The sequence below is a fragment of the Ixodes scapularis genome, unplaced genomic scaffold (assembly GCF_016920785.2).
Source record: "Ixodes scapularis isolate PalLabHiFi unplaced genomic scaffold, ASM1692078v2 PGA_scaffold6__148_contigs__length_123643588, whole genome shotgun sequence".
In the NCBI taxonomy this organism is placed as follows: Eukaryota; Metazoa; Arthropoda; class Arachnida; order Ixodida; family Ixodidae; genus Ixodes; species Ixodes scapularis.
The window spans coordinates 4,520,197-4,532,845 of record NW_024609881.1 but is presented as its reverse complement, the minus strand read 5'-3'; the positions used below and the strand labels follow the sequence as shown (position 1 = coordinate 4,532,845).

Genomic DNA, 12,649 nt, shown 5'->3' with positions numbered 1-12,649 from the left:
CGACTGAAAATAGCGAGCAGAATCTCATCGTGGGAGTCAGGCTTTAGCGCCCATTCTGCGGCGTCCACGTGAAATGAATCGCCGCACGTCACATTATTCACGCAAAGTTTTGCCTTGATAGTTTTGCTGAAGCCGCTCAAGTAGTTAGACATTGTTAGGAGGATGTAGAATCAACAATTCCAACGGAAAAAAGAGCACGGGGACTCCCACCGACGCCGACAACACCGCAATTCAATGGTTTGTTTATGGGCGGCGGCGGGCTTCTAGCCCACCATCCACCGCGCATGCGCGGCGCCGGTGGCATCCACTAGGGGCGCTCCGGTTTGTTTGTAAACATGAGTTGGTGTATAGTCTTGTAAAAACTGTTGACAGTATCAATAGTCCATTTATCTATAGTCTCGCATCACTACACTTGGCATCAGCTATTTCATGTTACGTTGTCAGGGCTAGCATAGCTTTTGCAATGCTCCAATGCCGTCAAAGCTACTTGCGCGAGCTTGTGAAATTCCAAGAGGAAATCACGTGCATGTGCTCTCGCCGCAGGAGACAGCAACACTGCGGAAGCTATGCTAGTCTCGGCATCATAGTGCTAAAGTGACAATGTGGCACAAGGTCCAAAATGTAGCACAAAGCTAAGTATTGATCGACACGCTGTTTACAAACAGGTCAGTATTTGACCACACTCGGTAGGCTCTGCACGGTCAGAAACCAGATTCACGCAAAGAGGAGTGCATGCGCCGACAGCTGTGCCACCGCAGCTGCGTGACATCGGGGCTGCACGTCGTTGTATAGGTTGTGCTGCAATTTGCGAAGGGATCCACCGAAATTAAGATGCAGATTGAGAGAGATTGTGTTCCCTCTCCAGGAACAGTGGGTGAGAGCCAAGTACGAGCGTGAGGAGTTTGTACACCCGGACCGTCAGGTGTACCAGGAGGGCAGCCTGGAGGGTTGGCTCAACAAGAGGGGCAAGGAGGATGGACGCTTCCACCCGAGGCGCTTTGTCCTCCGCAACGGCACCCTTAAATACTACGTCAAGGAGGTGGGCCTCCCTTTCTCCTAGGCTTGGAGCTCCTCTGATCAGGAGGAACGCCCCTCATTGTTCTGGGGGGCAGCCAACGTTTTTTTTGTTGCGATTAAGCGGTACCGAAGCCTTCTGATGTTGTTAGCCATAATCCGTAGCCTGTACAGTCATGGACAAAATAAAGAAGCCCAGGGGAGCATGTGGCTTCAAAGACGTCCAGTGCTAAGGGAAGAAGTCGGAGTTATCATTGAGGGCACTGTGTGACCGAGCGCCATTTCAGCGGCCGTTTGATTTTTGTCATTACTCCCCACTTGGTCGGCAAATGATTGCCGAGTCAACACCAATAGACCATTTGCTATATTCCCAAGCGCCCCGGCCCGCACTCGAGGAATTATAGGAACAGTGTTCCTTCAGCTCTCTACTGATTGCTAATTTTCTACTAACTCCATGGTTACACAGTTTTTGAGCGCAATTCGGAGTCCCCCTGAACAAGCGCCTGATATACTCCAAGGACCTGTCATATCACTTTTAAAATTGCTCGTCAATGCCAGCATTTTTGATACTGCGCATGCGATACTGCGCATGCAACCTGGCTGAACTGCAGAAATCTCTTACACTATTATCATTCTCGTCATTGTTGTTTGAGCAGGAATTGTTTAAAAAGCCGATAATTCACAACAACGAAAACCAGGATTTAGCTCGGAGTCCGCGGGGCTGTTTATAGCATTTTTAGCGTTTCTAACTTAATATCAACATGATAATAATGTAAGAGATTTCTGTGGCCCATCCAGGTTGAAGGGGGGAGAGTGTGCATAGTATCAAAAACGCTGACATTGAGGAGAAATTTTAAAAGCGATATGACAGGTCATTGGGGTATATCAGGCGCTTGTTCAGGGCGACTCCGATTTACGCTCAAACGATGTGTAACCAAAGATAGGGTCGAAGTTACCGATCAATAAGAAGCTGAAGGAACACTGTTCCCATGATTCTTTTAGCGAGGGCCAGGGCACTTGGGGGATATAGCAAATGGTTTATAGTGGTAGTGCTCGGTGAAATAAAATAAAGACACCTTATCGTTATTTATCCCAAGAACTTATTATCAAACGCCCGAAAGCCGATCGCTGAACCTGCTGACACGATGGATTCAATCACGCTTGATTTTGCCTCTTGTTGCAGATCAGCATTGAAGGGAGACTGAAACACTTCTTTAAAAAAAAGAGATAGAGGTTGATTCTAGCATAGTTTTATCCCATGAATCTGAATATCTTGTTAGTTTTTTCAGAACATGTAACCAAATGCGAGAAAACACGAAAAACCTCTGACCAGTCATGACGTCATAAGAGGATTTTTGGCCGCCAAGCGCGTGTCACTTGAGGGCTGCGCGTGCAATCGTGAGCTTGCCAGGTATATTCCCCCGCACTGACACTAGTCACTACGTCTTTTAGAGCGCAGCTCTTAGGCGCCCATTTCCGGGTTGAGCGGCACCATCAGCGTAACCGCGTGCGTTGCATTGGCGGAAAAATTTCCCCACTAAATTTAGCAGGAAAACTTAACCTGCTAAATTTAGTGGGGAAATTTTCGCTAAATTTCCCAATAAATTTCAGCAGAAAAATTCTCTCGCTCAATTTAGCGGGGAAATTTTCGCTAAGTTTAGCAAGAAGTTTAGCGGAAAGTTTAGCAAAATTTCCTGCTAAATGGGAGGCAAGGAGGAGAGGAGGAGGGGAGGTTATGGGGGGGAGGAGAGGCATATTCTCCCCTCCCCCTCCTCAAGAGCTGCGCTCTAATTTCGCATTACACAGAATTATAAACGCCTTTCATTTTTTTCTGCCCTTTTTAAAATAGCGAGTGTGTGCATGCATAGCTTTGATAGGCGCCAAAGATGCGCGAAAGCGGAGATTCCGAAAACTACTTCTGTGACGTCACGCTCCGGGGAGGAGGGCCTTCGAAAGTACTTAGGAAATGATTTTCTACAGCCTCCGTGCACCAAATTAAAAAATAATTTCGGTATTTGAGATTCTGGTGGTCAAATGAAAACAATTTAAGTGTGTTTCCTGAAGTACAAAGCCGCTTTAGCTGCCCTTTAACTTAGCGATAGCTGGTGAAGCGGGGAGTGATGACAAACATTTAACGGCCGCCAAAGTCTCGACAATGGTCATGCTTTCTTCCCTTTGTCAAAGTCTGAAGAATGGGAATTCAACTTCGCATTTCATGCCTAGTTCTTTCAGGTCTTTCAAAAACTGACAGGTATGCCAAGAAGCACTGTTTCAGATCATATTCTCCACAATAGGATGTTCACCCCCCAAAGATTGTTCACACACTTGCATTTGAAGGCTCGTTCACTCTTTTGCGTTTGACTGCGATTCTCTGCAATACGGCCACTCATAACGGCTTTCGATAAAACAACATGCAGGTGCCATCTATGGCTATCCCTGGAATGCCTCACACTGTGTATACTTTATGTATCATTCTTTCACCATGAGCTTAAGATATAGTTATGATAGTGTTAACAACCATTTCTAGTAAATAGTGTGTACAGTCAAGCCCGCTTATATTGAACAGTCCGATATAGCGAAAATTCTATATATAAATGAAGCTTTGTGTAAGGGCAATGAAGTCGACACAGTCACGAGCTAACTCGCAGCTCTTACCAGCCTGCACATCACCATTGATCGGAACACTCTTTTGAAAAGATGACACTCATTTATTGGAGCAAAAAAGAAGGTAGTGCATGAATCATCATAAAAATACTTTGTTAATCACAAACTCCGTCACCATCTCACCATAATGAATGATCTAGAATGAGCCAATCCTTGTATAATCCACACATGTAGATAATCTGCACCGCTTAAAATTTCAACTTTTTAACTGGCATAGTCCACCTACTATAGTCTGGAAGATGTATCCACTTCCATCAAACTTTTGCCAGAGCTTCCCTTTTGTCTTTCCACAGCACATGTGGACACCCGTGCTGTGGTTTGGGGCAGCCGACTTATGCACGAGTGGAAAACGAACCGAGCAATTTTTCTTAGCTCGTATTTTGGTCGACGCACCTAAAGTCATTCCACTCCATTCGGTCTTTGTGGGAGCCGGGCTACGTTCTGGGACTTTGCGTAGTGACTCAGAAATGATCACCGCCAACAGGCCCACAAGGAACCCAAGGCAGCCATCGCAGTGGCAGAGCTGAATGCCGCATTCTGTCCAGACAAGATCGGGAACAAGCACGGCCTACAGCTGACCTACGTCAAGGACGGCTCCACGCGCAACATCTTCCTCTACAGCGAAGACGGCAAGGTGGGGGCACAACCCTTTCTAGCCTACCTTCGGTTCAACATTCTAGGCCTCCGAAATTCCCGCACCTCTATGAACAAATTAGTGAGCCTATGAAACGAGTTAAGACTGGGTCACACACCCGAGTGTGAGCGAGTGCGTCGTGCTTTCTCGCGATCACTTACGTCGAGAGAACACGCTGGAGCCATTCATCGGGTAGCCCTGGAACCGTGTATAACTAGACCAAAAGATTTGCGGTATGAAATGCATATATTGGCTTCGTTCAATTTACCTGCACCGCTTGCACCAGTGCGGAAAAGTGTAGGCAGTGTACTCAGGGGCGGATCCAGAGGATCCCCCAAGGGGGGGGCCCCAGCATAAAAAGAAAGAGGGGGGAGGGGGGGGGGGGAGGGAACACTTGCTGCATACCACATTGTGTGTTGGATCTTTGTCTAAACACACATATAAATAGTAGAGAGAGGTCTTTCCTTTTCAGCGACACAAAGTGTCGCATTTCAAAACACGATTGCAATATCTCCCGCTTCGAAGCAAGGGATAACGGAATCTTGATTTAAAGGAGCTGTGCAACACTTTCAGTGCTTTGCTTAGATAATTTGGGAGTAGGTGTCTCGACCTTTCGGAAGTAAAGAACAAAAAACCGCTTTTGCCTGCATGTCCTAGTTTTTATTTTAAAAATAGACAAAGATTGAGGCTTTCGGCACCTTTTAACTACGTCACCATCTTCCCGAGTCATGTGCGCTGTGACATCAATGGGGGTCGCGCAGGGTGCCGCTGAAGCTGTCTCCCTAGAGCCATCGGCGAGCGCGTGACCATGTGCTGGCGCATCGCGAATAATATGGTGAAAGGAGGAAAGGTCTCATCCGGGTCCGGCCATCTCCGTCCGGCTCTGACCGGTGGCAAGCGATAGGTCCACGCCCGGTGTAAAGTAGAGAAAGGCGACGACACGCAGGGATAAAAGAACGAAAGAACAAGAAATTTAATAAGAAGCGATAAAAAGCTGCGCACGACTGCGCACGAAAATCTCAACCAAACGCAACACGCGTTACACCCACAACACATTGACGAAACTTCGGGCGGCAGGCCCCGAAGAACAAAACAGCATTCAATTCCTGATACAACGCGAAACAACTCGCTGCTCGCGGCACAAATGCAGCCTGGAACAACGTTCACTTACGCATAGAAAACGAAAGTTCCGAGGAAGGAAAAGCTCCACTGGTGAACCCAAAGTCCAGGGGAAAGTTCAACCGTGGTTCAAACGAAGTCCGAAGACTCACCGACGTCTTGGGTCCGACGAACGACGAAGGCTTGACGTTTCCGGTGTGGTGGACTGGGTGCTCGGCAGTCGACGCAACGCAGCCCCGCACACACACTCACTCCCCGAAAAGGGAAAAACCGAAGCCCGTACGACTCACGGGAACAGATGACGGGAGCAGCGACCAGCCAACCTGACCGGCCCTTCCAGGGGTCCGCCCTTCTCCCGCCACCTACCAGGGTCTCCGAGATCGAGGTCGGGGGAAATTATTTCCTACTCGCACCAAGCTACCCGAGCAAAATATAAAAATAAAAACTCCCGGCGACTGGCCTTGACAGAAACGGATGTCTACAGTTTCTCCCTTTCAGGAAGGAGGCAATGAGCTGCCCGGCGGCCTTGTCCTAGCGGCAGAGACGCGGGCACCTCCAAAGATAATTCGATAAGTGGAAGCGGGAATCGACAGGGATGGATTCCAAAGAGTTCCATATGGGGGTTTTAGTGAGAAAGAAAACCGCGCGCTGATCAGAGACACAACCAAAATAAAGCAACAAACAAATACTGAAATTCGTGACAGAAGGGCGCTCTCAAAAGCCCATTGTCAAATTAAAACAGGCTCGTTGCTTTTCTTTTTCTCTACTCCGCGTTGTCACGAGGGTGTAGGTGCGCCGGTGCGCTTTGACGCTCAGGGCCTCAGCTTATCACTTTAATTAACTGGCAAGTCACAGGAAACGACATTTCGAATTGCCGGTACTCGGATACAAACGTTCTGAATCCTTCAAAGTTTCGAGCCAGGTTCTGGCCTGCGCAGTCCGCGCAGCATTGGGGGCGGGGGGGATGATATCTCTCGGGGGGGGCCCGGGCCCCCTGGGCCCCACCCCTGGATCCGCCAGTGAGTGTACTTCCGTTCATGGAAGTACACTGTGAACCACGCGAGTCTCGTATAATGGGTGGTGGCATAGATTTCTAAAGCTGTATTATCTTTTTTGCTTCGCCTTCGCTAGTTCTGTCTCACCCACATGCATTGAACTGGTTTCGCATCAAGAGAAAGCAGGCCGACACTACATCATGCACGAGAAATAAATATAAATTCATAAACAAATCCGGTAAAACTCAGTGAAAAGATTAGGGCCCAGTTCAATAGTTGTAAATGGGTTCGCGCCGTGCAAGAACATTCTCATGATTCTTCGCATTGTTGCCGATTGTTTTTGTCAAAAGCAGCGTGAAAAGTAAGAAATAAAAAGGCAAATAAATGTGAACCTTGTTCAAGTATTTACCTTGTTCCCATAGAAATTGAGGGTTCCTCGCTGCTTACACAGCAGGACACGGCAACGCATTGTCATCGCACCTCTCGCACGAAGCATCGACGCTTCTTTACATGGGTTCTTCGCCGGTCCGGTCACTGGTTTTGTTTTCTCGCTGCCACCAAGATGGCGAACATAGTTCCCGGTGTGCTATTAGATGGCGCTATACATTTCACGATTATCTATTTCTCTGCTAAATTTAACGGGAAAATTTATGTCATGGGACCTGACGTCACATGACCCATACACCAGTTGTTTCGCCGCTAAATTTGGTGGGGAAATTGATGTCGCAAGATCTTTGCACCAAGTCAGTTTCTTTGCTGAATTTAGCGGGGAGATTGATAAAAAATATAGGTTCTTCCATCCCTAAATCGACCATTTAATGTCTTTTAGACAAATTTAAACAATCTCTTCTTAAATGACTGCATTGTTATGTTGTAGTTTCAATCACCGTCTTGACTGCAACCCCCTTGTGTGGCGCTAGTAATGATGCCTGTACGTAAGACGTGTTCTCAAGTAAAACATGTGTCCATCTGGAAGTTTTTCGTCATGACCTGGTTGGTCTTCCAGCCACACATGCGTTTCACGCTCTATGGCACTTTGGAGATAAAGGTTGCTGCCAAATTTTGTCTGAACTCTGTCCGCAGACGATAGTGGACTGGTACAACGCCCTGCGGTGTGCCAAGCTGCAGCACCTGCAGGTGGCCTTCCCGGGGGCCAGGGAGTCGCAGCTGGCCCAGCACCTGACCAGGGACTTCCTCAAGGAGGGCTGGCTCTGGAAGTCCGGGCCCCGGCCAGTGGACCAACACCGGCGTAGGTGGTTCACGCTGGATGACCGCAAGTGGATGTACCACGAGGACCCCCTGGTATGTATGCGAGTCAGGCCCACATTACAAGTGTACAATCGTGGCCATTATGAAATCAACTCAGCCCTTTCACACGCTTGCATTTCCTTATGACCAAGTTCAATGGTAATCTCTTTCGACGAGAAAAGACACTGCCATGCTGGTGCCATTCTGAGGGGACCCTGGAACTGCATTTCACTGAAGCGAATGCTTTGTGGTTTTTTCGAGATCAAATGTATGTACTACGTATGAGAAATGGTTGTTTATAACATTGTCAAGAGTTTTTCGAGCCAACGAAAATAGAATAACGAGTGAAAAAATTAAATATGTACAGAAATGCCTCCATGGCTACCCGATAAATGGTGGCAGTGTGTTCCCTCATTGTAGGAGATTGTGAGAGGTATTAACTCTTTCCCGACTGTGCCCATAGGTCGTCGATCACCGGTGATCGACGGTTTCCAAGCGCCGTCGAACAATTACTCCGGTGGATAGCCTAAGGACTAGCTTTGTTTCAACGTAGGTTTGAGCTTTATCGCAGGCTGGTGGGCTCTCGAAAATAGTCCTGGGAGTGGTGGTATCACTTGTATAACACGACTAACTGCTTGCATCAGTCTTCGTAACAAAGATGGCATTATTTACATATTTCAGCTATATCGTGGCATATTTTTTAGACCTCAAGAGCTCTGGGGACACTTAAGATGATGTTATAGGCGTCGCTTAACAGATGGTTGTCGGTAAGCATCACTATGGCTTCCAATGCTGTCCCAAGCTGGCGTGCACATTTTACGTTCCCAACAAGGCAGACAAAAATGCTAAATGTATGAAGGAACTGCAATCGAGGCTATGACAAAACCAAGGTAGAACGCAAAGAAAGCATTCTGCTGGGCATGTGAGGTGTATTGTGTGTTTCACCAATGTAAGCATTCCTTCATTGAAAAGCACACATTACGGAAGCTAACTCTCCAATGAACCAAAATGGACGTCAGTTAGGGTGCACTAACTTTCACAAGTGCGTGGGGCACATTTTGTATATTCTGATTTTTCTTTTATTTGTCGTTTAACTTGACATAGCTGTATTGTCGTGAGCAAAAGTCTGGACAACACGGGAGCGCCGACCGAATTGCATCGCCGCACTCCCTGACGGCGCGGCGCCTGGTGCCGAGACCCGCACAATGCGCACGCGCGTCCTTTCTTATCTGCTGGCCCACTCGTTCACTCGCTTCAACGCGATGCCCTCCTGAGCGATTAAATGGGCTCTAGGTGCCGCTCCAGGAACCAAGATTTCGAGAGCCTCGCTCACCGCTCTGGACCAGCTCGCGTGCTCCGCGGCACGCGCCGTCTGCGCATATCTTTCCCGCGACTCGGCGACATGTTAAAAACTGTTGCTTCCCTCCAAAAACAGCCAGAGTTGGTGGCCTCACTTTATGATTCTATGTCATGCCGTGTGGCAGAAGTGATTCAGGCTAACGAAAACATGACAAAGTATTAGCCACCCAAACTGAACCAGCGCCTCTTTTTCCTTCCGTTTTGTTTCTTGTTTTTTCTTGGGAGGGGGTTGAATAAATATTTTTCTATTTGGCGTTTTCTTTTTGCTCGTCATTCACCACTTTACCGCGCGTGCATGATCATTCAGAAGGAAGCCCAAGGCTGCATCGAGTACGCGAATACAAGTTCTACGATTCATTGCGGCTGCATCAACATAAGCGACAGTTTTTAACGCGTCACCAAGTCGCGGGAAAGATATGCGCGAACGGCGCGTGCCGCGGAGCACACAATCTCGTCCAGAGCGGTGAGCGAGGCTCTCGGAATCTTGGTTCCCGGGGCGGCACCTAGAGCTCATTTAATCGCTCAGGAGCGCATTGCGTTGATGCAAGCGGGCGAGTGGGCCAGCAGATAAGAAAGGACATGCGTGCGCATTCCGCGGGTCTCGGCACCAGGCGCCGCGCCGTCAGGGAGCGCGGCGATGCAATTCGGTCGGCGCTCCCGTGTTGCCCAGACTTTTGCTCACGACAGTACAAGTTTTGGCGTTTATATGCCTTCTGTGCGAACATTGTATTTTCAAAAAATAAAATTAAAAATTTTTTTTTTTTTACATTATACTAATTTTTGTTTCTTTTGAAAGAACAACTAATTGGCCACATTTTGATGTATCATATGGCCCCATATGTAAATCAGTTAGGAAAATAAAAGTGGTTGCATCGATCCTTTGAAAATTGCTACTTTTCCCGTGGTCAGGAAAGAGTTAAGGCACATGGTTGTAAGCAGTCGCAAGTGTGCGAGCCAGCTTTTACGGAACCGTCCACAGACGAGCAGCACCCCATCTCCCCCATGGTCCATCTCCCGTCGTTGGGCTCACCAGCGCTTTTTGGGGGGATGGCTGCTGTGGCGACTACAGTTACACCAGTTCTGAAGCATCTAGATGGCGCTTCAAGGACCTCCTCACCCTGTCAATGACTATACTCCGTTTCAAACATCGCGTGCAACGCTGGGAAAGCTACTGAAGTAGTGCGCATGAAAAAACACACAAAATTGTGTTACTCCGCGAGATTTCGTGGACGAGCGGTACAAGGCGCTGCTCTTGCGATGCCGACATCTCGGTGGCGGTGGTTCGAATCCCCTTAGGGCGCAAAATTTTTTTTTTTTTTTTTTTTTTCTCGATTGATTTTTTGTGCAAGATTGTGCGTATTGCGGAAGTGCATATTTCAATTCCTCTTTTCTTGTTGATTTTATTTATAAGAAGGTAGACTAGCGGCTGGTGTTCCGCTCGAACTTGCGCCGGCCTCGTCAAAACGGAAGAACGGTCGAGATCCAGGGCGTCTCTATTTAAAGCCGTTTATTTACATGGTAGCGGGAAAATCAGAGAGTACCTTGAGAGTGTGGTGGACGGTCCTTTGTATAACGAATATTGTGATTAGGGGACCGCACTGCCATTGTTCAGACGGCTTGGCATTCCCTCACGTGATGTGACTTCATGGAAGTTTCCTTCAGAGTCAGAATACTCGCCGGTGTATGGAAGAAGTCATCCAGACGGCAGTATCTCGGTGCTCTGGTGCCGGCGCCCCCATGAACCGGGAGTGATTCACAATAGACGCGTACACAACACACGGCACTCGAGATCAGGATCGAGTGTTGTTTCCTTTTCGAGGAAAGCAGGGGCCTCGGAATACAGACACGGGCATGAGCGTCGTTTACTTAGCCGACCAAGGTTAAGGTGCCTCAGGCAGACGGAGCCGACCATGGTTACGGTCCCGCAGGCAGAAGAACCCAGACGCTTCGGAATGCAATCACGGGCACCACCTGCTGTAAGGTCCCCCAAGCAGACGGAGCCGTAGGCACGATTCATCACCGACACAGTTCCTTCTTGACGCTTGTTTCACTTTGAAGCCATAAGGCCGATTTCAACACCAGAAACAACAGGTGGCAGTTCACAATACTGTCAGCGTGCTCGGAACTTTCACGTTGCGAGGTCTTCGCTTCGGGGACGCCACCTTGCCAGACACTCCGGTGTCGTTACTGACCGTCTCCAGGACCTCACGGACCGACGTCTCCGGGAAACACGTTCTTGAACTCGCGTACACGTTGGCGATCACCTGCTTGCACTTTTGCGAGATCTTCACACAACGAATCTTCGAAAATATCCGAGCAGAAAAAGAAAGCGTCCCGCGTAAGACGCCATCTTCACGAAACCGGCGAGGCAGGGGCAGCCGCACAACCCGAAAACCCGAAGCGAGTGCGAGTGCCGCACGAACGAAAACGGAAAATAATTTGGAGTGGTTTACATTATCTTTTCCTTTTTATTGAAAAAGAATCGGTGTTCCCTCGAAATCATAACGCCACTATTAGTTACTAGCTACAAAGATGTACACTTTTCGACTTTTTGTTTTTTTTCAGGGGCCGCACTATTTTGTGGAGCGAACGTAGTCGCGGTCGGCTGTGCAAACCGGCGCGCTAGCTTTGACTACGTTGCACGCTATGTTTGAAACGGAGTATAGGGACCACTACACTAAAGGCTCTCTGGGTGGTTCCATTTTGTTAGACTACAGCGTCATCTGCGCATCTCAATGGGTTTTGAGGGGTAAAAGAGGGGAAAGGCACGCACCCAATCCTGATAGCAGACGACGAATCTGCTACTTTCAGTGAATTCGGCAGGGTAAAGGAGGGAAAGTGCACGCGCAAATCCCAAAGGGCACATGCCCGAACCAGATAGCAGACGACAAACAGGCTGCTTTCAATGTATGGGCAGTTCCCCCGAACTGCACCTCCCAAACTGCCTAAATGTCGTGGCTCCATTTCTCCCTCTCCTTTCGATCACCGAAGAGGAATGGCCTATTGGCCCCTCCGGCGAAATTGATGGCACCTGGTGGCTGGAACAGAAATCTGCAGTGGCAGGTTCGCTTGCCAGCCTTCTCGAGCACATCGGATATTTGCGGCACCTGATGGTCTAAAGACGAAGCCGTGAAAGTACTAGGTGTTCCAAAACAGGTGGTGAAAATCGCAGTAGTGTTCTACAGGGAAGTCGGTACGTGAGCATTCTTGCAGCGTAGGGCCAAGGTTTCTTCTGCCTCGCAGGACGCCTACCCCAAGGGTGAAATTTTCCTGGGCCACCGAGGGGAAGGCTACACGGTGGTGATGGGGGCACCGACGGGTTTCAAGGAGATGGCCTTTGCCTTCACGGTCAGCACCCCATACCGCAAGTTCGTCATGGGCGCCGAAAACGAGCGGGACCGCTCAGAGTGGATTGATCTCCTTGCCAAGGTCATGGAGAGGCCCCTCAGCCCCCAGGACAGCAACAGTAAGGCCAGGCTCGGACTCTGAGGACAACCTGGCTCGGCTGCATGCGCCGCCACTCGTTGTCCCCTCTGCCCTTTCCAGGTGGCGGGATTGTTCCATCCGAGTCGCCAAACACTTTTGGGGTTTCCTCTCGCCATCTTTAATGACAGAA

General features: G+C 48.8%; 1 protein-coding gene across 1 annotated transcript in view; it reads left to right on the top strand.

Moving 5' to 3' along the window:
• Positions 1 to 12,649, top strand: part of LOC8037779 (arf-GAP with dual PH domain-containing protein 1) — a 28,244-nt gene that overhangs the window by 11,705 nt on the left and 3,890 nt on the right. The window contains exons 3-6 of the mRNA XM_002405615.5: positions 866 to 1,039; positions 4,163 to 4,312; positions 7,510 to 7,728; positions 12,277 to 12,499. Coding sequence (XP_002405659.4) covers positions 866 to 1,039; positions 4,163 to 4,312; positions 7,510 to 7,728; positions 12,277 to 12,499 — 766 coding nt within the window. The remainder of the gene's footprint in view (positions 1 to 865; positions 1,040 to 4,162; positions 4,313 to 7,509; positions 7,729 to 12,276; positions 12,500 to 12,649) is intronic.